The following is a 24,457-nucleotide window of genomic DNA, read 5'->3' on the forward strand; positions in this document are numbered from 1 at the left end:
ACCCTGTTGTGAAGTATATTTAATCTTGCATTAGCAGATTGACAGACGGTTTATTCTTAGATATAAATAGAGATATGTATATTAAATACTTTGTCCTAGACAGTAGGGGGGATATTTTGTCTTAAAAAGAAATGAATATGCTGTTTGATCAAGAATGATCAAGGATGAGCTCTGTGCGTGTGTTCACCGCGTGCGGTGCACGGATGCATGAAACAAACTTGGTTCATTTCCAGACATGGTAAATTGCCCTTGTCATAACAGTTCAGAAAATCTTTTCTTCAACATAAAATCCATTGGTGATGCAGGCTATAAATCAAGTGTGATATGCCTTGTGGGGAGAAAGAAGCTGCTTCCCTTTCGACTGAATCACTGTAGTGTATGATCATGCAGATTGTGTTGAGGCTGAATACAAAAAGAGCGTGACAAAAAAGGACAACGTCTGACCCTTCAAAAGTGATGAGTAGGAGAGAAAACCCAAATGTATGTCCTGTGCTCTGCGTCCGCCCTGCTGTGCATTCAGAACAAGATGTGCATGAGGACGCTAGTGTCTGAGTGTGTGTGTGTGTGTGCCTGTGTGAACAACCCCACGAAAATTGTGCTGATTCAGATGAAGTGTGGGGTACAATGGATCAGAATCAGGGGAATATACACACTGGCCCCGCGCCACGGGAGCAGTAATGAAAACTGATGTACGCCAAACCCTATTGAGCCAACCAAGCTCTCTTTTCTTTACAGCAAATGTTAGAGGTTGAATTGATGAATGTTAAACTTCTATGCATCCTCTCCAAGGCTACTTGCTAAGTGGAGTCAGGAGGTGTGTTAAAATGAGATCAAATACAGCCTGACGCAGCAGCTCTAAGTGCAATGTTTTGTTGCACTTTTGCCCAAAAACACCAACAGAGAAAAGGTTTCATTTACGGTCAGGTGAACTTCCAGAACTCTGAACCAGAAGTCTGGTTTTTGACGCCGCACGTTTCAACGTAAATGACCCCAGTGACGCTGTTCAGAGGACAGTGAGAACGGCCAGGCTGTGGACAGATATGCAGGATGATGGCGGTGGTTGGAAAACTATTAATCTCACTCTGACAGCAGGGCCATTAAGAAACTGCACTGAAGCAGCAAAGCTGAGGATCAGTGTGCATGAGAGACATGGAGGGATATGCGGTGTAATTGACTGAAATAAATGTTTGTCATTATGTGGCATATGTGTGTGATATGCATCGCAGGTGTTTTGTGTTTGCTACAGAAGGATATGATGAAATTTGTTTCGACAAAGTGTCCTTGATTGGAGTCTGTGAAGGTGAGTGTGTGCATTCTGCAGACTGGGTGACTCAACTGTGGGACGAGCGTCAGTGTAGCTGTGACAAATGTATATACACCCAAATAATATACATATATTTACATATATATACAATATACATACAGCTGTTAATATATATGTATATATACAGTATATATATATATATATATATATACTGTATCTTTACATATGTATGTATACATATATACATAGATAACCTTATTTTGCTGCATACTATAAATGCTAAAACAAAAGAACAGTGATCCACTGTGAAGCCACTTACAGACTAAAGCCTTATCCAAGAGGTTGCATGCAACAATTCACTCTATCATGATGTGTCTCTCTTGCATAACAGTTGTTTTCACATTCCAAACACAATGATCTAACACATAAAATGATGTCAATTGGCTTCTCAAGTTCCCTGGATCTCAGTTACAAAAATTCAACCCTCATCACAACCATTTTTGTGCAGCCAACTGGCAGAGGTACATTGTGACAATTCATGTATTAGTGAATATATTTCAGGATTTAGGTTAAGAATGACAAAAAGGTGGACGTAGTTTGTCTGGCAGCACACAGTGAGTGTTAACAGCTTCAGCCAGAGAGAGTTGTTTATGCTGTGGGCACAGAACAGAGCTGGAAGCATCCTGCAGGAATGAAAGGCTCTGCAGCAAAGTGTTTAAGGGAATTATTTTAAAAACAATGAATCATCATTGCACCGAAAGGTACAGAAAAGAGCTACGCATTTATCCATCCTATTATTTTCCTATTAGTGAGGCTGAGACGAGGTCTGGAAGGAAATGAGATGTTTGGGGAAGCAGAGAGGACACAATGTGGTCAGGAGTTAAAAAGATCTGAGAATTGGCTGCAATGCAAATTAGATTTGTGTAACCAAAAATGTCTCCAAGTGGGGCAATCCATTTGCATGATTTAAAACTTCGGGGTCACTTCTATTCACCAACACAATGAAATGCCCTTAGGTTGGATCTTTTAAATAGAAAAATCAATCCTGATAGTTGAGTCAAAGCATTTTACCCCTAGCAAATACTTGGCACGTTAACTTTCTCTTTACTATAAATAAGAAACTAAGGACGTAAATGTAAAGCATGCCCGTGTCAATACTTGAGAATACACAGTGGATATAAAGGTGACTCAATCATACAAATTGTAACCGTGGTGATTGAAAGACTGTTGTGATTTGAGCTGATTTTGGTCGATGGCTGTACTTCATGGTCTACAGGAGAAGACTGGGACGTCATGACCGAGACCAGGGAATTTTCTCAACATTGATTACTTACGTTATAAATAAAGGCAGAATTCACAAAGGTGAAACTAAAGCTACTTCACTTCTGCAGCCACAGAATATTTCTGGTGTTTTTCCATGACTCCATCCTATAATTGGTCTGTACTTTGGTAGCACTTTTCTATTCATCATGACCGCTCAAAGTGCTTTGCACAACAGGTCGACCAAATGAGAGTAAGGCTGTTGATAGAGCAGCAAGTCTGGAATTTAGCAGTCACAATGCTGAGCCAAAATAGTTTGTACATTTCTCTTACACAATCTATGGCTCTAACAATCATAACAAAAGTTCTCATCAGTATCTTTCATTTAGGACAACTGCAGCTGTTCTCACTTCATTCTCTTCACCACTGAAATGTTTTACTCTGGAAGTATTTACTTAATAAAAAACATAAATGGTCACCTGCAACTAGAACTGACACTTAAGCTAATTGGAGCCTCAAGAATTTAATTAAACCTGTCTGTGAAAATGTCTGTGAGCTGTGTAAATTAGGACCTCCAGTCAGTAGTAGATTAATCGATAAAAAAGGTGAAAACTTGGGCAACTCAGATTCCAGGAATGTTTGTGTATTTAGTGAGTGGAGCAGAGCAGCTGTTTGTTAGCCACATGGATGCTCTGTGCTACAGCCGGAGACAAGGCTGCTTTCAGACTTACACAGCAAACGCTAATGTTTTGTATCAGACTTTACCCGGAGCTGTCCCTGTGAAATGCAGTTGTTTGAATCAGGAAACAGGACTAATAACAGGAAGTTTAATAGACGTCACGCTGCCAAATTTCAAGTGCAAAGTCTATAAAAACGTGAGCGAGCCAGAATGCTAACAGATAGGGAGGCTGACTTCAGCAGATCTCAGCAGCAAAATGTATATGAAATACATTGCTGTCATTAATTAATGTGGACATTTTAATATGTCACGGTGGGAAATGCACAGCTATGTATACTATAATTCTGACTGAAATGTTTTACAATGAAAAACACTTTGGATCCTACTCACATGGGGCATAAAACATGACTAGAGCTGCAGGGTGCTCCTCCAAGAAGGAATCAAAGGTCTCATCAGTCAGGTGGTAGACCGCGGAGTTGGACTCTGACCATGGCACCTCAGGCGTCTTTGGCTGTGGAGGCTGAGGGCTGAAACAGGAAGAGGACAATAAAGGGTTAGGAACATTTACACAAAGCAGACGGACTGTTGGCGTAAAACCTCATTGGTATAAATCAGAATCCAGCACAGACGTAATCCACCCTCCACCCAAACACACACACGCATCTGGACCAACAATGACCACGCCTTTATGATGACTCAAAATAGACTAGCAATGCCAGGAATAAGTCCATATAAATACATCATTTAAAAATGGGGCTCACAAAAACAACAACTGAGGAAACCTGAACTTTATTGGGGACATGATAAATGTATTAACAGAACTATTTATTGTAGAATTTGCCCTTTTTGAAGATAATCTGGCCTGAGACTGACTGTTAGTCTCTAGCCTGTCTTGTTTGAGTGAACAAAATAGTCATTTGGATTCTGACCAGTGTGAACCCATAAAGGAAGTGTGAAATCAGAACCTGAGGGATATGAATTGAAGTCAGGAATGCAGACAAAGTAAAGAATCAGAGACACAGAGTTTAGTACTGACAGTTGAGTTCCAAAGGCTCTGACGTGTCAGTGGCCATGACAAATCAAAGCATTTTAGAAACACCTCTGAACAACTTCAACTTTATATATATATATATTATATATATATATATTATATATATATATATATATATATATTATATATATATATATATATTATATATATATATATAAAATGAAAAAGCGGTGAGGCTTGCAGGAACCAGGTCTTACATTATGCAAAATTTTGTTCCTTTTTACCAAATTAACACTGACATTTTTAATTCAATTATTAATAAAATTATTGTTGACAGAGCTGTCAGTCTGTTGACTATTTCCACTATAAATGTCCCCTTTCTGAACAAGCCGTGGCACAAGCCTGGGTCCACCAGGGCGATGGCTGAGCACTTTAATACATCCCCTGCTTGTCTCGCTCCGTTTCCTGTGTTAGCTGTAAAAGCCCTGCTCTGTGCCCTCTGGTTGCTACCCTGTGGACAGCAGTAGCTTTTTCAGCCAGACAGACCCTTAACACACGTGAAAAAAAAAAAAAAAAAAAAAAAAAAGAGAGGTGACAGAGACTAGGTATAAAATGAGTCAAGCAGAGGTCGGAGGGAGAAAGTATGAGGCAAGGTGAGAAAAGAAAATGGTGTGAACGGGGTGTGGAAGGAGACGAGGGAGACAAGAGCAGAAAGTGAAAAAAAAAAAGCCCAGTGAGAGACAATTTTTAGGCATGAAACAATGTCTTGATTTGATGAAAAAACAGCTGTTTTATGGTTGATTTAATGACCAAAACACATATGGTTCTGTCCAGGGTGTTCCCAGAACAACTTATAGACGAAAAAAACGAACAAAACAAAAAAGAAAACAAAAGCTCTGAGGAAAAAAAAAAGCAAAAGCTGAGCCGGAGCAGCCAAAGGCAGCATTCCTTCCCTGGATGTGACAGATTGTTCGTGAGTCTGCTCTTGCAGCAATTACGGCAACAGCCACGTTTTTTATTGATCCACTGAAATGTAAGAAATGTAAAACTCAATCTGTTATTGTTACAAAGAACAATGTACATTTTTTCTCTGCTGCATGACATCGTCGTCATGAAGCTGGAATTACAAACTCCACATCAGCACCAAGAACAATACGCGGTATTGTTTTTTTTTAAAAAAAAACAGAAAATAAAACATTTTCAAGCAATTTCATTCTTTTATCTTGGGAACCTGTGGATGTTTTTACCAACTTCAGAGTTTGCTTCAGGTCTCTTAAGTGTTGGAAACAATGGAATGAGACCCAATTGTAATGCTGTCGGCTTTTGGATTTCTTAAAAAAAATAATAATAAAAAAAAAAAATGTTTCTGGTCTTTTTCTGTCTCAGTTCCTTCCACCTAATTGATTAGCCTGACACAAGCTGTGCATCTCGTCTGAGGTCAAAAACTTCACAGGTAGGCTGCAGGCTGATGAGATTAGGGGTGGCTCGATACGATGCTCAGGATTGGTATCAGTTCGATATGGTCAAAATTCAGGACCAACCATCGAAAAAAAAACCCAAACAACTATAGCTCATCTGATACGATACCTGAGCCCAAATGCTCAACTTAACTTTGAGTGACATGCCATAAACAGGAACACTATCGCCTCAGCAACAGTAGCTGGAGGGGAAAAGCATAAATCGAACATAAAAGTTGTATCGAGCCATCCCTACTGCTGCAACTAGCAACATTCAGACATGCTGTCAAAGCTGTGTGTCCTTGTTTTTTTTTTTAGCACAGGCTAATTCCACACACATATTTTTACACCATACATAATTTTTTTTTTTACTTTTTATTTCAAATGAAAGTAAACTGCTTTGAACAGAGAGTGGATCCCGAAGTGAGCAGCAGAGTAATGTGAACAAAGAGTACTGAGGAGAGACGTCGTGTGCCTGTTTGTCTGCAGCTCTGCTGTGTGAACTTAAGTGTCATCAAAATTGATTTTTTGACAAGTCTGCCGCTGCTGCAACATATTATGAAGACACAGAGCAGGGAGGTGGCCAGCGGCAAGCAGCAAGAATGGCTGACTGCTCTGAGCCAAAATAAAAAACTAAAATAATGTTCAAGAAGGAAAAACACATGACAGGGCTTTCACTAATTTCTAAAGTATTTATTTGACAATTTATGAGGGAAGTAGAAGATCTGAAATTTTCTCATTTAAAATTAAACAGACATGGGCCCTAAAGCAGTGAATTCAGCCTCTGGTGAAAGCATCTTTTTCTTTTTTTGGAGGATTGAGGGGTGAACACACAGATTTGGACCATACTCACTTTTTCATCCACTCAGCAATATCCTTGGCTGTGGCTCCGTAGTTTTCATAGTGGTGAAGGAACTTCCCTTTCCTGAAGAAAACAATAAACAGTGAGATGATTTTAATACCATCTGTCAGCAACAAACACGGCCATGGAACAGATCCTGTGCCAACGTGAATTATGTGGAAGAAATGTTTTGCAGGAAGCCTTTTGTACGTTACTTCTGTGATCTAATGTCATAACAGTACAACATGTCACAAGACATGGCTGCGACAAATTTACAGCCTGTGTTTTCTGTGGATAGAAGCATTTTTGTTTACTCTGGAGAACATGTGTTTCCCCCTGAATATATATATATATATATATATATATATATATAGAGAGAGAGAGAGAGAGAGAGAGAGAGAGAGAGAGAGAGAGAGAGAGAGCAGTAACCAATACTGTACAATATCAAATTTCGAGCTACAGTATGAGGGCAAATCACATCACAAAAGCATTGTATAAAATACAATTGCATACAATTCCTTGCACCAAAACCATTTCTCTGAGCCCCGACTGAAAAAAAACAGACTGAACTGAATTTGAGTGCAAGTGGAATACGTTTAAGTTTTTTCCATGAAAATACACAACAGCTGGAATCTACTTCAGTAATTTAAAGGTTTTATGTGAAAAACATGTTTACAAGATTATGGAGCTTCAGATATTATAAATATATGTTAGTAACCATCTAATATGTCTGAGTCTAATAAATATAAGACATGATAGTCAAAATAAAAAAACATGTATGTAAATATGGACAAATATGTGATAAAACATGAAGAAAAAAATTATCGATAATTAGCAATAATTATTAAATTATCGCAAAGTGGTAATAATCAGCTACATAATCAAAGTTATTAAACACACAATGAGATTAAATTTAAAACAGTGATAAGGTAACAATCGTAAAACTATAGAAAATAGAGAGGTAGAAATTGTGTCATAAGAGAAAAGAAAGTAGTAATGACTTCTTCTTCTCTATCTGCTGTGACTTAACAAAGCCTGAAAAATTGAGGCTAAAGTTAAAGCCCGTGTCAGTAACAACCAGTCTGCGGTGGGATTCCATAAACACAGGGACTGCAGACACTCTGGACACTATTAAAGGTTAAGCACAACTGCACAAGCACAAACGTGCACGCTCACACATACACGCAAAAAAACAACAACAAAAAAACATATATACTAGATTTGGAGCTAAAAACTTTTAATTTTAAATGAAGCCAGTTCTGGTGGAGAGTGGCTGCACAGAATTCAATCACCGTAATTTATGACCAACTCTGGATGTTCCAGCTTTATCACCGCTGCTGTAAAGTACACTGAAAGCTTGTAAATCAGGTGGAGAAAATGTGAAATAAATGTCACGTTGTTTTCTTTGTTTAAGGACAAAAAATAACAAAGAAGAAAAAAAAACCCTGCTCTTTACGTATGTATATAAAAAGATAGAAGCCAAGATACACACTTGTGCCTAGAGGCTTTTATTTATTTAATTTTTTTAACATCCGTGGGAAAGGGAGAGGTGGAAGACCTTGAACGGCGCGTGCAGAGACGAGATAACTGCAGTGGACGTTGATGCCGATTTGCTGTGCAGTGATTAGCTGCCGTTTATCAGCGAGGAGCTCATTACTGAAACCAATGGGATGGGATGGTCGTTAGCCAGTCCTGTGCTGACACTAATGTGCTCCTGGCTAACAGATTGGCTCGGCCCGAGCTGTACACTTACAGCATGTGCCCAGGTTTACACAATACAAACACACTGCCACACACGGGTAGAGTGCACTAACCACAGAGGCACTTAATCAGTCCCAGTCCAATTAAAAGGCCAGACGGAAGGAGAGAGTGTTTAATGAGAAAATGGTGTTGATAAAGTCGGCGCTGGAGACGACACGGAGCAGCAGACGTCAGGAGACGACGTACACAGCCACGCTGTAAATATGAGGAGCGTGTGAAGGACAGGGACAGGTTTCAGTTGAGGGCTGGTTGTATTTAACCAACACCATCAGTCTCACACACGCACACACACACGTCTGTGTTTACAGCAATAAACAAATGTGAGTGTACAGTATGTGAGCTTGTGCTGTCTGCCACATGTTTTATTAACTTGCACATGCTTCCACATATATCACTTTAGCGTGTTGTAAAATATGAAAATAAATCATATTTGCTTCACTTTTCCCTGTGTTGGATTAAGATATGCACTACTGAGTTCAAACTGCTAATTGTGGTCCAAACAAAGCACAGATTCTATAAAATATTCATGTTACTTTCTCAAGAGACTGAAAGAGAGACACTTCAGCTGAGAAGGTAACACACAAAAAATCTTGTTTTGTCTTGTCCTGTGCTAACATTAAGTACAGCACTGGGTTGGAACTGAGAATTCTTCTCCCTTTTTTTCACCACTTTTGTTTTCTTCATGCTGGTTCATTTATGGGTGCAAATGACTCATACTGTGCAACACTGCCCCCAACTTTTCAAGTGGTACCACTCCATTTCACACACCTGCAAGCAAATATTTGAAACATTTCTGAATAGAAATAACTGTAAAACAGTTACAGAAAAAACACAAAGATCCACAAAAAACTCTTGATCCTGTCCTTCGTTTTTACCTTTCAAAAAAAAAAACCAAAAAAAACAACAACTATAACATAAAGCTTGTTGGAGACTTTTGTTATAAGTTCTGAGCCAGTCATCTTAATATCAAGGTGTTTTAAGGAGCCTAGACCACTGTGACGTTTTGAAGGGACCATACAAACTTGTCCACAGCCTTGGAAGTGAAGAAAAAACTTAAAGTGAGACTCTAAGAGGATGGGACTCACTCGAAGTAGCAGAAGGTCGGGTAGCCTTTGACGTTGTACTCCTGCTTGAGGCCGTCAAACTCGGCTGGATGCACATTCATCCCTGCCAGAACCTTAAAAACCAAAAACAAAAAGGAAGAAAAATAGGTTTGGGTTGTCAGTGAGGTAAAGATAAATGTAGGAGGAGAGACAAAAGCAAAGGACATGAAACATCAGAGCAGGTTAGTTGTCATCAAAAAAGGCTCTAAACTTTAAAGATGAATTACTCAAAGCATGAGAGGAGACACCGCTGTGCAGGAACAGAGATCCAATTAATATTGATGAAAAGGCAGAATCTAACACCATCTTTGATGGCAATTTAATAAAGTGACACAGAGACAATTTACCTCAGCTATCTTGTTATAACTCAGTCCCTTTTTTGAAAGAAAAAGTCAGATGCAAAACCACGGTATTGAATAAAAAAGGAAAAGTTTAAACATTTTATCCAGTGTTTGGCTGAAGTGGCTTTTGTCTCAAAGGTGGATCTAAGGAATAACAGTGAGTGCAGTGATCCATACAGTAAAAAAAGGTGAGGCTTCTAAATGCACTGTTGAATTTTACTTTTAATTAAAAAAAAAAGTAATTTGTCATATGTTTAGTCAGCGCCCCTGTGGACAAAGACTTTGCTTTGACACCCGTTATAAAACAACCGCAATCTTATCAGCAACAACAGACAACACATACAAGATACAATACAACACCAAGGCACACTTGATTCTCAGCTCGCGGCTAAGCACTGACAGCACAGGCTCTAACTGTTATGTTATCTGTGAACAGGATAAAGTTGTCAGACCCTGTGGTTCAGACATGACGAAGCACAAAGCCAACACAAAATTTGCACAATTACCAACATTATCCAATGTGAACTTTGGGTGTTGAAAAAAAATAATCAGGGAAGTATATTACATATACAGTTCTCTCCTGAGTGACAGTAACAAAGATAATCAACAACAGTATTAAAATATGAATATTTCTTTCTCTATAAAATGTGGTATATAAAAAATACTGGGCAATGTTTTACATTTTTCTCCTATTTCGTGATTACAGCAGCAGAGACAAATATAGTAGGAGGGGAGAAATGACGCCGTACTGTGATAAAACCAAACACTCAGTAAGAGTCAGTAACTTTGAGCACAACTTTGACCAACATAACAATAAAAGTTCCTAGACTCAACGCAAAGCTGGAGGGGAAAATATATGATAAATATGTGGAAAAGTTCTCCCGCACAGACATTTCTATAATATATATAAATAAAACACCAGCAACTTCCCTGACTTTCTCTGAACACACGCTGTGTGTTCAGAGAAAGTCTTTTGCCTTGTGTGCCTTGTTCAAAACCAAAATATCTACAAATATATCCAGGACTTAAAAAGTGATGTGCTGTTCCCACTTTTAATATTTGTTTATTTCCCAATTATAGTACAACATTATACATCTTATTATATAACTTTGTGTTTTTCCAATGAAAAAAACTAATTCTATATAATTCTGTAATATAACTACAGTAATTTATACTTCATAGACTGCACTAATGGCTTCATCTAAATGTCTGAAATTTGTGTGTGGCTCTTATTGAATTTTATTTAGTAGTAAAATTTAATAACTATATAGTTCAAAAACGCTTGACCGTTATTATTCACATTGTTTTGTTTTTATTATATGCAATAGTTGAATTATTATTTCAGTTATATTTTCTTTGACCTGGAGTATTTCAAAGTAACCTTTATAAAATCTAAGAAACAGCAAGCTAATATCTCTATGGCTAAAACACTACGCTATACTTTACTTCTTTACACCCTGTACTGTACTCTGCTGCTGTTAACGCTGTGCATTTCACCACCGTAGGACAAATAAAGAACTTCTTATCGCCTAAAACTATCATCATCGCCATTTCTATAAAGCACAAGGTAGATTTTGAACAATTGTTGTTTGTATCCAGAGTAAAGTAAATCAGTAAGTACCGGAAGTAAGATAAGGCTACAGAACATTGTGCTTTTTACCAGGGAAAAGTGACCAGGGAGAGCCACGGAGCAGTGACCTCAACTGTGTAACTCTATTGATTATACACAAAATAATAGAGTGTTCTATGTTCTAAATACTTTTAATTGTATTGTGGTTTTGTAAATGTAACACAAAGTTTCAGACACCACAAAAGGATGACTGGGTAAACACCTATAATCTACTGTATAATATAAATATGCAGAAACTAAAGCCAACTCAGAACCGATTAGACAATAAAGATATAAAAACCCAGTAACAGAACAGCCTTTTTACTGGAGCGACGTCAGGTCTATTAATTCAGATGAGAAACTTCAGAATGTTCTCGTTCCTGTGTCTCTATCAACAGGGGGAAAATGTGTTCTTAAGTTTATACTCTGGCTAAAAACCAATCTTGAAATCAAACCTCTGGCTTTAGTGCAGGGCTATTAATCTTCGCTAATACTGGGCAAACTACCAATCTTTTTTCATAGCCTCAGAAAAAACCAACACACCCATATTTCAATGCTTGTAGGTTCAGTATCATCGTCAAACAAATGAGCGGTTGAATAACAATTTATGGTTTGTGAAACAAACACCGCGTATCCACAGGCAGTGGAATCTCAGCGCTTTACTTTAGGATTTGTACATTTACTGTTTTTAAGGCTGAGGGAATGTTAATGAAGAGGAGAGATATTAGCCCCACTGATCCAGGACCAGCTGCTTCTTATTGTAACATTAGAGTTTGTGAACTAAAACACAGGTCTGTGGACTTCCTGTGGTACTGCTGAGAATTCAATAATGTGACGACCATGGGGAACAGTTTTAGAAGTAGACACTGACACCAAGCAGACCGGACATTCAATCTCTATTAAAGCTTGAGAATTGAACTTGAAGGACATGAACCTGACCGAAGTTGTCTTTTTCAGTAACAAAGAAGAAAATTATGTTTGTTCAAACAATATTGATAAAGTGTTTACACAACCTAGTTAAAATGACAGGCTTTCCAAATGGAGGACAATTTAATTTTTTTCAATCTGAAACCTGTACATTTTTAATGAAACATGAAAAAGTTTTGCTGTGTGTTGCTGTGTTCACAATTCAGCTTTTCTACTAAACGTAAAACTACATTTCTATTCTTTAAAGTTACTCTGACAAATGTCAAAATAAAGTTCAGCTGTTGTCGCCAGACTTCTTTACCTTTTACCAAAAAGCACCTTTCAATTAAAATCCACTCCTGTAAAGATCTAAAGAAGCCCTGAGGGTTTGGGTCTTTTAAACAATCTTTTGATGTTATGCCAAATCGTCTTCATCAGGGTTTCGGTTTACATATTTACGTCTCTGGGGTCTCTCACTACACCTTACGTGCTAGTTTAGATAACTGACTAGATTGTTGCTTTTGATGCGACTGCTGGACTGATATCAGTTTAGACCAGTTTACCAAACCTGACAGTCCTCAGGTCTTCACTGGGTGAAAGTGTTGGGCCCAGCATGCAGTGGCTCATTACCACTTAAAAACAAAGAAACAGTAACCATCTGCTCATACTAGGACTGTTCAAAGAAACGGTAACCATCTGCTCATACTAGGACTGTTAAACAGATGTGTAAAGAAACCAGCTGTGATTCTTTGTGTTTTTTATTCAAGTTAATCTGCATAATATGTTCTGCTTTAGGGACCAGAAAAGGTTACAGAATACACAGTAATGATTTATCATGTAGTGACAAAGATAGGGTACAATGCCTAATTCAAATTTTAACAGAAAGTACATTTGTCTCTACATACAGGAAAATGTTGCAAATATTCTCACTAAAAAAACCATTTCCTACTGTCCTAACAATTGGTATGAATTGTCCCACTTTTTTTAACAGAACTGAGGGACATCACGTTAATGGACTTTTTTTTCCCTCCTTATGAGACTTGTGTTCTGTATCATTTCTGCGATCGCTCTATTGTAAAGATCAGAGTGTAGAGTAACCATAAAAAATGTAACTCTAGAGAAAAATGGGATGAACAAGTAGTCTTGGACTGATCTCCTGTAATATCTGGTGTGTCAGAGTAAACCAAAACACACATTACACAACAGTGGAGCCTGGATCCAAGCATCTAAAAGGACAATAAAGACCACCTGGGTTTTTATGATTCTGCTAAATCAAAACCTCTGGCACAGGAATTGCTTACATCTTCTTCTTGTGAGAGGACTTATGAGCAGGAAAAGCTTTTTTTGATTAGGCTGATAGACTGTACTCTTACAGAATGCCAATTCAACCATCCAGACATTTGACACTGACAAATCTCATCTAATCCCTGCAAATGCAGATCAAAGGCAGCAACAGCCATGAGACGCAGGACCCCATGAGCAGGAGGAAACTTTGTGCAAACTTACATATTTTCCCTTTGTCTCCGTGGCTGCCTGCTGAAATATGGGCTGCATTCTCTTACATACGCCACACCCTGCAGCCAAAATACAAAACAGAGCAGCAGAGGTTATTAGGAAGAAAAGGAATACATGGAAACCAAAAACTCTAACAGCATCCATATGACTGTCAGAACCTTTCTAATTATCTGCCAGGGGAAATATTCTTCCACCATTGTGCTGAGAGATATAAGTTAAGGCTGCTAGCAGTAATAAATCGGTACAATAGGTAAAAGAGACGCTGTCATGTTTGTGCTAATGAGCAACAGCAGAAGATGACTTCCTATTGTCAAAACATAGGTTTGTCTACAAGAAATGCTGGAACAGGAGAGTTTCTAGTATTTAGGCTAACGTTTAGCCAATCGTTTCAACTTTTCATCATCATTATTAGCTTCTCTAGTCTAGGAGTATTTAAGCAGTAAAATTAATAGATTTAGATTCATATTATTTACTAGACTTCTACACTGAATTTAATATATTGTGATACATAGTCAATATGTTTGTTGTGCAAACTAACGATAATTGGACAAATCAGGAGAATGTAATTCATTCATTCAATCATCCTCCTCTCGACTGTGACTGAAAAGCTGTGATGTAAGATGAGGAAGTGTTTTGCGAGGTATGAAAAACACATCACAGTATTGACTGTGATATTGCGGTATTGCCAAGTACAAGTCATTTTATTGATCACGTCCACGTCCTGTAAACTCTCAGTTACAGAGACTCGTTTTACACGCTTCAGTACAGTACGTGGACAACAGAGTTTCTGCTGATCAAGTGTTTCCGAAGATCATTCAGACCTTTTTACATGCTGTGAAAACCTTTTACAAACTTTTCAGATGCATTTTCAGATTTTTCAAAATCACCATTTCTCTATATTCATGCTAAATTTCAGCCATTTTAGTGTAAACATTAGTTATCCTTCCACATACGCTAGGTTGAAAATGGACTTATTCAGCTACGTCTTCTTCACTGTCTTAGTTTTAAAGCAATGAATGGGTTGTGTTTAACATGTTTTGTCAAGATTTAGTTTTTCTGGCTGTTTTTTTTAATTATAGTTATTTCTAGAACTAATGAGTGGATAAATGGACAATTTAGTTTTTTTCTCTGCACAATGAATACAAGTGCGGTTTTCCAATCATACCATTATAATTAAAGCACTTGTAATGTTTTCAAGCACCCAGCTGAAACCTAAGTTCTGTTTTACCATCAGTGAAACCAAATCTGTTACTGAACTCTATGTTAAACAAATACTCACAGGGAGCGTAGAACATCATGAGGATTGGTCTTTCCTCTTTCTTCAGCAGCTTTCTGAAATCCTTAAAAATAATTTGAAACCAGATGATATTTTTATCATTTCAAAAATAAAGCTGTAGCTGAAGGTGTGAAGGTGAAGATGATCTGGCAAACATTCATAGAAGACAAACTGAATTCCTAATTTCCTACAGGTTAGTTTTCTCTCCGAGAGCTGTAAAATAACTCTTCAAACTTCCAATTCTACTTCAACAGTTGCTTAAAAAGGAAAAAAAACCCCAATGTACTTTATTAATAGAACACCAGGAAGATATGCCCCCATACTGGTAACTACCCCTCATCATCTCCTACATGAGCTCAGCTACTTCCTAGAAAGCCTACTGTCAGCAAAATCACTTGTTGACATGTTCATCAAGCCTCCAGGCATGAGAAGACGGGCGGGCAAAAACTGCCAGAGCTGCTGTTCATTAAGTTAAAGAGCTTTCAAAATGCAGAAAATCTGTCATCTGTGAGTGACACAGGTTGTCAGGAGGTAACTAAATGTACAGAAAGTTTGAGAAACTAACGAACAATTTTGACCTTGCTGCAAAAGAGCTTTACAAATAAAGTTGCCGTTTGACAAGGACAAGGAGACACAGCCCTGATAGGCTGCTTTTTAGGAGTTACTGTTTGGTGTAGCAGATATGCACCAGGTGCTGAATCAGCTTCAGGAGTATATTAAAGGCTGAGATCACACTGAAAATTCCAGTTTATAAGATCTCACCAAAGCCAGAAATAAAACGAGAGCCATGAATCTTCCTGGAGTGCTAACACTGAGCCTTTGATGAATGCTTCTTTTATTCCCAATGTTATACCCAAACTTATTGGCAATTAACCTGCTGAATAAAGAAGACTAAAGAAAGGTATTGTCTAAATTTTCTAATAGCTGTTCAATCAGGTATTTATCAGTCTGGTGACGAAACTCAAGCTCAATCATCCATAGATGAACTGAACTGACAGCCTTCAGCGTCTTCTACCTTGTGATGTCATAACTCCTTCAGCAATTTATTAAAAATTAATTCAGTGGGCAACACTTATTTAAATTGGTTCATCTTTAACCAAAATTTATTCATTTTATTGTGTAATTTAATTCTCTGTGTCGAAGAAACTACTTACCTTTTCTGTTTCAACATGAACAATGTCTTTGGCCTCTGGGTTCTCCTCCCAAAGTGGAGGCCCAGACGGGTCTTTTAAAAACGCTACCATGGACTGTAGAACAGAAAACAGTGTCAGAATTTTTATTTGTGTGTTCTTAAAAGCAGAACAGTGAAGATACAAGTATGTCAACAGAGGAACTTTTTATCTGGTGAACAGTAGAGCAGTGGGGGAGGATTTACAGGAGTGTGACAGAAGTCACTCCTGCAGGCAGTGCCAGATGGAAGCTTGTACAGTATAGATCAACATGCTTGTGCTTCTGAGCTATTTCAGTAGATTCGAGTGTCTGGTAATGAGCTAGAAAAAGATTCCTGTAAATATAGTGAAGCAAAGGCCTGCAGAGGAGGCAGCAGGAAATATTTCATTATGGCTGCGTCGTTACAGTGACAGTGTCGACACAGATGGAATGTTTAACCATTAGGTTGTTATTGTTGGGATTACTATGTCACGCTTCAAACTGAGAATATTGGTGTCTTATTGTTTCTCTGAGCCATTCATCTCGCCGAGATATGAGTGTAGCAAACACCCTAGGAGTAACAGGAAGTACAAACGGAATAATTTTCCGCTGTTATGTTTTTGACAGAAGGAAATAACAAACACAGAAACACACTTCTATTTAATTTAGATTACATTTATGAAGGTTGAAAAATTAACATTACTTATGTGGTTAGTGTCTCTGGGAACAGTAGGGGAATATAAGGTGGTAATTGTGAAAATATGTCTGGATTACACACACACAGCCGTATAATATTCCTAATTATCATCATTTCAACTCCGTCAGTAAGTCGCGACTGCCTCGTAAGTGATTTAGAAGCGAGCAATTTACACTTTTTCTTAATCACAGTTAATAACTGTGGTATGGTGGAGCTGAAGGTGAACGTTACAAATGCAGAGCCTGTACCTTGAACGTCTCTGGTCGGGTGTACTCAGTGTGAAACGTCCCATCTCTGAAAGAAACAGAAAGGATCACAGCAGGACAACACGGTGAATAACATGGTTCTCCTGCTGGGAACGTGGTAGGAATTTTCCATTAGCAGTGAAGTGTAAGGAAGACTGTAACTGTGTTTGACAGCCAGTGGAGATGCTGGTCACTGACTTGTAATGTAGCAGCTCTGCTCCTCCACGTTTGGAGCTGGGGTCCACCTTCACTTTCTTACAGAGCTTACGGCCTTCAGAGTCTCTGAAAACAACAACAAAGATAAAAAATATGATTTAAAATCAAACACTGCGGTTATTAAAACACGTCCAATCACTTATACTTGGTTTTATATGATATATTTATGTCTATTTATGTCTAATCTTATCCTCAGCTGCTTTTGCCAGAATTTAACTATTATTATCTTAGCCATGGTCAGGTTTGGCAAATTTCTAGGTCTATTGGCAGACATCAAGTATTTTCTGCCTTTTTTTGGCCACACTTAGTTATATTTAACGTATAAATTGATATATAATAAAAACTAAATCGTAGCTTTTCAGCCATCTTTTTGCTACTTTATGCATTTTTTATTTGGCCATTGCTGATTTGATCTCCAAATTTTTTGGCAATCCTTTAATTAATATTAAGCTAACGAGGAAAGCAATAAATAAAGCAATAAATACAACTTTTACTGCTAATTTATATCTCTGCTATTTTTAGATACTGATTGTCTTTAACCGACTGTCAGGAAAGTGTAAGCTAATCTATATTAGGGATGAAGCTTGATTTTTTGCTATGTAGCAAGTTTTGGATCATGTTCTAGCCATGTGATATTTTAGCCATTTTGCTAACTTTGCTAACTCACTTGGTTATCCTACTTCGAATTTTACTTTTTTGTATTGTTATGGTAAAGAATTAAAACAAACCATCTAACAATGGATTTGTGTACAAATATGTTTTCCCATTCCATCTGCTTTCTTCCTACACATTTCTGTATTCACTCTGATCTGACATGAATTATGGAAGGTAGACAAAAGAGGCTGCACCAAGACATAACTTCCAAACTGCATCATCATTTCAAATCAATCTAATCAAGTGCAGACTACAGTAAACAGCTGCTCTACTTTTGAGTTCTTAGAGTTTCCACAAACAAGCAAGATAAGCCAGAGGAACACAGTACTGTTTACTCAACCGGCACGGCGGTGTTTTTGCAAACAAACATCGTGTGTTTGTTAGTGGTTCGTTTCTATAATTGAAAAAGGCTGCAGCAGGAAAGGAAATAAATATGCATGGAACCACCTACACATACTTCACACTTGATACAATGAGGCGCTATGAGCAGCATGAAGCACTGTTTCTCTTCCGAAATAAAAAGGCAGTGCAAATTCGTATTAATTCAGAGCGTGGAGCACAGAGGCAAATTCTGCTGAAGAGAAAACCCTCTGCCAAGAAATTCAAAGAGGAGGGATTCAATTATGGCTCCTCAGCCAAGCAAATAAATGTTTAGTGTAGTTGTGCATTATAAGAGAAAGAGTAAATCTTTATGTTCATGTACAGATTCACTTCAAGTCCTGGCTGTGCTTATTGCCATATACTGCTGAATCAAAAAGGCAGATGGCGCCAGACAGGGCACACACTAGGAGCAGATGTGACCTCGACACTTGTTTAGACTGGATGAAAAATCAACCGAAGCAAAACCAGTCTGCTGCTTCTTACACCTTGAAAGACTGCCAGAATTAGCATTAGAATTTAATTCTCCCAAAAAGCTTTATATGAAGATTGGCACATTTTGTCAAGAAAACAAGAGGAAAACTAGAAGCAGGAGAATATTATTCATTGCATAAATGCACGTCAACTGAGCAGAACAAAGGTCTGCTCCAAAGGTCAGAGTCAGACCAGGTTGTGCTGCTCATCTCTCCTTCAAAACTGCAACTCATTCCAGTTCGCTCGGCCTGTGCTCAGCTGTAAAGTCTTGTCTGGTTGCTGTACTATTAATTCAAATGTCTGTCTTTTCACAGTAGAATTTAGGTTTTTCGTAGGGTTGTCACAATACCATTCAACTAACCCATACAAGTAAATGTATTTTCATTTATTGCACTTAGTGCCAGTACCAATATTTCGTATCTCTTAAGTCAGATCCCAATAAATGTGCAATGAACTGGAACGCAGTGTTAAACTCTATAGGTGGCACAGCTGTGTGTGACACAGTGAGGACATCACATCGAGGGATACGCTTACACCTGGTTTTTACTGGCAGGGTAGATAGATGGGTGATATGCACCAATTTCACGAGTTGATGCCTGCTCTGTTCTACTTCAAATAATAGACAAAAGTCATGCTCAAATCATATGGATATTTTTCCTTAATTGCCAATCAAGATTTATGTCCATAATCAGCAACAAACTGTAAATGTGTCGTAGACCTTTGGTTTTGGTTTTTGGTTTTGTCCAGGAACCTGACATTCAGTTACCTTCCATAGAAGAGAAACCAAACAGAGACAAATATTAGAAGTCCAACCAATAAAAAATAATTCAATTATGTTATTTTAGTAGACGACAATGATTAGTAAACTTGCTCTCAATAAACGTAGCCTCTTGAGTGACTGATTCAATAAAGCTACAAAATCTAGAAAATAATTTATTTTTCACCCCCAGCGGGGGTACAGAAGTTCAGCATCTGATCTCCTGCTTGTTTTTACACCAAGCAATCTGACTTTTCTGCTGACGTGTAACTTTTTAACTATTGATCCAAAACATTACACAAGAATGATTAATTAAAAAATAGAAGATGAAGCTGATTAATGAATACGCCACTAACACTACTACTACTACTGCCAAAGCAATAAAAAAAAAAATTAAAAAATTGTAATTTTGTTTGTTTCATCCTGAAATGAGTATAATCAGCTACAGGTTTGGAGCTGTGCCAGGCATCACACACTGTGTTAATAAAGTTTAATGTCAACTTTATTTCTAACACTTCATTTCTTAATCATCTGATTTATATGCACCAATTTCACGAGTTGATGCCAAAGTAATTCATGGCACCAACGTCTGGAAAAGACTCAACCCAAGAAGAACATCTAATGTTAGTAAATTACAATTCATGTTGACACATTCATGTTGTGTGTCATCTTTGAGGGTCGCTGCTAGGTCTGCCAACCTAATTTGTTTGAAGTTTTATCTTATCATGTTGTATTGTACAGTCAAATAGATATAGTATTGTATTTTACTATATCATATTATATATCCTGTTGTATCCCATCCATTTGAAAACAAAAAACTAGCATTCCACACTACAGATTATTCAGTTAAATATTGACCAACGTTGAGAGAGAAGACTGACTGTTGAGAAAGAATGAATAAGCCACATCCTTGGGTGCAGGCCAGTTGTTCAAATTGTTACTTGGTTGATCACACCTACACAGTAACACTGACGAGGGGGAGAACAATTCTATTATGTTTTGCAACTTCAGTTTGAGTGAATCAGCCAGTGACGAAGCTGGACTCTTGAATCACCTAACTAATGAAGCCAAGAAAGTGTAGAGCAGCCGCAAGTGCTCAGTACAAGAAAAATGTACAAAAAAAAAAAAAACAACCCACAAGGAATGAATGCTAAAAGCAGAGAAATAGAGTCTACATGGGTAGTTCACCTCTTGGTCATCAGATACAATAAGAACCAAAAAAGCTTTTATTTTCTTTCATTTTCAACATCAGTTTGAATAAAAGTAAGAAAATAGCTATTTGTCAGGATTCGTTTAATTCAAAGAATATGACTAGTCTCCTTGATAAAACCGAGACTAAGACATGCTTTGATTTTCTTTACTTCACTTCAAACTGATCCAGACATGGAGTGTTTTTTCTTAGTTAATGTCCGTCTGTCATTAATGCTCATAGGAGATAATATAGCTTGCCCTATCCTGTCCTGGATGAGATCATTCATCTCTCTGGTTGCATCCCAGTCGGCCAACACTCAAGTCCCCTGTCATCTGTTCAAATTGTGTCATTGTGGCCTTCGGTGGCCTTCTTGCTTGGCAGGGATGAGTATTCTCATGCTGCGATATGTGCTCCACTTTCAATCCCTGTGGCCACCATGAGCTCTCAGCTGGGGTTTCCATTTGGAGCTGCTCCATTTAAGATGGTAGAGAAATATACCGAACCCAACAAAGCATTGCTTCAGAGCCTGGCATCAGATACTTGTGTCCTGCGGAGATGAACCCGCCTCACTCTAACTCCCCTGGTGAGAATCTGGCCTTCTATCAATCTTTGCTTAACATTAACACATTCTCCAGCACGCTGTGACTGATGGAGATGAGGGCAGAGATAATACTACGTTCTCCCAGAATAAAAAAAGAAACTGCAAAAATTAAAACATAACCTCTTAATAATTAATTTGTGAAATGAATCAGATTAAATCTATCTATCAGATTATCGTTGATCTAATACACAGACATGCAATATGGACAAAGTGTTTATTTCACCATAGCATTTCAAGCTTGAAATACCAAATACCACCACACACTGACTGACAATGAGATTGTGAGAGACTAAACCCAAAATAATGTAATAATAATGAGGACAACGGCCTCCCCAAGTTTTAGAAGTAACTCTAGACACTTTCTACAACTTTCATGATGTACAGAAATGGAGAAAAAAAATAAAATCCAGCTCTATTAAGGAACATTTTGAATAGTTTTGCATATTTTTCTTAACATTTTTCCCGTCATAATTTTTGTCATTTGGATTAAAAACTGATTTTTGTAAATAAAAAACATAAATAAATACGACAAGAAAACAGGATGAACTTAACAGTAGGAAAGACAAAAACAACAACAAGCCAAAAATGAAATCACTTGGGAGAAAAGCAAGCTGTGCTTAGAGAAAACAACACATGCTGGTATCTTGGGAGAATCTCGTGTTTCCCTAATGTAAACACATCTGCAGTGTGGGCTGGAGATAGATTAGCTCCAGAAAGAGAGATGACATGTAGTGTAGAGAAAATAGTGTGTGTATTATAAAAACAAACAATACCCATATAAGTACTCAAATATTATTTACTTTTGTTTCACTGACTATCACGGATGTTTTATTAAACCTTGCATTAGGTACATTTTTTAAAATCTATTTGTACTAGAAGATAACATGGTTGATGATTTAACCAGGCCAGTCAACTTAAATGTTAAATATTCTTTAATATAATCAAAATAAAGTTCTTTTTAATTCACAAAGGGAAATATCATCTTTGAGCCAACCGTCATGTTGTCAGTACTTTTAGATTAGATGTAATTAAAAACACATACTTTCTGTTTGGAAAAGGGACTGAAACAAAGGAGGGATATATTAATTTTGTTTTTGATTTGTTTCCAAAGAATGAAAACAACAAAGATAAAAATCATACTTTAGAAAATAATAAAAAAAAGATCTGAATTCCAAGACAGTGCTTCCCCTAATTGTTACAGTGGTAAAAGTCACAGACAGCACTGAAACCAATGTTTATCATTAAAATATGAATAATAATGGTTTATATTAATTGCAACAAATGTGTGTTTAGTTGCAGCTCATTGATTGGATGTAATTTATTTAACATTCTTCACAGGAGGGTTGGCACACATCTTACCTAGTTGACTGTTGACTGAATTATTAAAAAGAAAAATGAAAAATCACTCTCTGTCTTGGGAGAAAAATGTAGTTATCATGCACAGAGTGAAACAGAATTAGCACAAAGAAACTCAGTGTGAACAAAGGTAACACAAAGGCGTGTAACGCATTAGACCCAAAGCCTCAATGGCTTCAATAATGAGTGGCCTCCTGTCAAATCGTGCATGTACAATAGCAACACGGCCATTTACATCTTGGTGAAAAGGTAATAAATTGTGCAGATGGATGGCAGTGGAGGCATTCATTGGGAGGTGTAAATTGTTCCGTCTTTATACTGGCTGTCAAAAAATTCCACGGACAAAGGAGGCCATGCTGTTGGTAAAGACAGGGAGTGAAAGGGAATGATGGAGAGAGAGGAGACAAGAGAGGAGTTCTCCCTGTATCCCGTTACTTACCCACAGTTGACCCAGGCGATGGTCCCTTGGCCCTTCACTGTCTGTGCCACATCAGACAGCAGTTTCAGGTGGGAGTCCCCTGATGTAGCTGCAGAAGAAAGAAGAAACTATGATCAGTCACATTACAGGGGCCATTCAAAGGCTCCGAGCAGCTCGGAGCCCGGAGACACAGAGGACACTGTCATGTCAAACACAGGGAAGTGGATTTAAATTTCACCGTAGCACTGTGTCTCAGCAGAGTAAAGAGTGATGGGAGAGAGGGGGAGGGAGGGGAGAGGGAGAGAGAGAGAAAGAGAGAGAGAAAGAGAGAGAGAGAGAGAGAGAGAGAAAGAGAGAGAGAAAGAGAGAGAGAGAGAAAGAGAGAGAGAAAGAGAGAGAGAAAGAGAGAGAGAGAGAGAGATCACAGAATGTGGGTTAGGAGGTTGATGGAAGACTGTTTCCCAATGCCTTTTCCTGGACGGATGCAGGGAGGGGGGCTAAAGTTACATCAGCTTTCAACATCTTACAATAGTGTGAGTGAGGAGCAGACTGGAGGATTATATTCTCGTTGACTACAGAACCGAAGCACGCCCACTTTAACAGCCGAAGGAGGCGAAAAGTAAGTGAAGGTAAACTTTGGTGAACTTCAGCTGGAGTGTACTCTACTGTACACTGCTTATTACTGTGAACCATGAAGAACATCCAGCTCACTCACGGACGACACAGAGTTCATGGCCACAAGGGTATTCCAGACTATATCCTGCCAGACTGAGAACTGCTGAGATAATCTTTTTGTGTTTGGACACGATAAATTTGGAAGAGGGAATAAAGGTGTACAACAGAGCGTGTGTCTCTGACCCTCCAACTGATTCGATTTGGCTCTCAGCATAATATCAAGTTGTTGCAAAACCAGCTCCGGTGCTTGTCCAGGTAACAGCACTGTCTGAGGTTGAATAGTGAATTATTGCAAAGAGAAAACAGCTCTGTAGCCAGCATAATCAATGGTTCTAAATTTAAATTTTATTGCTGGATTTTTCTTTTGCTGTATTTTGCTGTTTCTAACTTAATCAAAGGAAGATATTTAACTGTGCAATCAATTCATAGATCGGGGATAAAAACAGTGTTTATAAAGGGGGGGTCCTGCTTGTAAACAGTATAAATAAATCTCTTTAAAAAATGACAAAAAAGTCTGTAGGCAGTCTATGTTTAGGCATTGATGTTAGGTTTTACTTTTTTATCTGGTTATATCCTGCCACCTCTTTCCAATTAACCTGAGTCTAAGACCTCGGAAGTTCAGTCAGTGAACATCACTTCACT

The 24,457-nt window shown here is 38.0% G+C and overlaps 1 protein-coding gene across 2 annotated transcripts in view; it reads right to left on the reverse strand.

The window, feature by feature from the left end:
* pdia5 (protein disulfide isomerase family A, member 5) overlaps positions 1-24,457 on the reverse strand; it is a 45,891-nt gene that overhangs the window by 13,024 nt on the left and 8,410 nt on the right. For both annotated transcript variants that reach the window (XM_008328333.3, XM_008328334.3), the window contains exons 3-11: positions 23,162-23,249; positions 17,293-17,376; positions 17,098-17,143; positions 16,158-16,250; positions 15,007-15,067; positions 13,719-13,786; positions 9,339-9,430; positions 6,505-6,576; positions 3,594-3,730 (exon numbers count right to left, since the gene is read on the reverse strand). In XM_008328333.3, the coding sequence (XP_008326555.2) occupies positions 3,594-3,730; positions 6,505-6,576; positions 9,339-9,430; positions 13,719-13,786; positions 15,007-15,067; positions 16,158-16,250; positions 17,098-17,143; positions 17,293-17,376; positions 23,162-23,249 (741 nt within the window). The remainder of the gene's footprint in view (positions 1-3,593; positions 3,731-6,504; positions 6,577-9,338; positions 9,431-13,718; positions 13,787-15,006; positions 15,068-16,157; positions 16,251-17,097; positions 17,144-17,292; positions 17,377-23,161; positions 23,250-24,457) is intronic.

This window comes from Cynoglossus semilaevis, chromosome 16 (genome assembly GCF_000523025.1).
Source record: "Cynoglossus semilaevis isolate Cse_v1.0 chromosome 16, Cse_v1.0, whole genome shotgun sequence".
Classification (NCBI taxonomy): Eukaryota; Metazoa; Chordata; class Actinopteri; order Pleuronectiformes; family Cynoglossidae; genus Cynoglossus; species Cynoglossus semilaevis.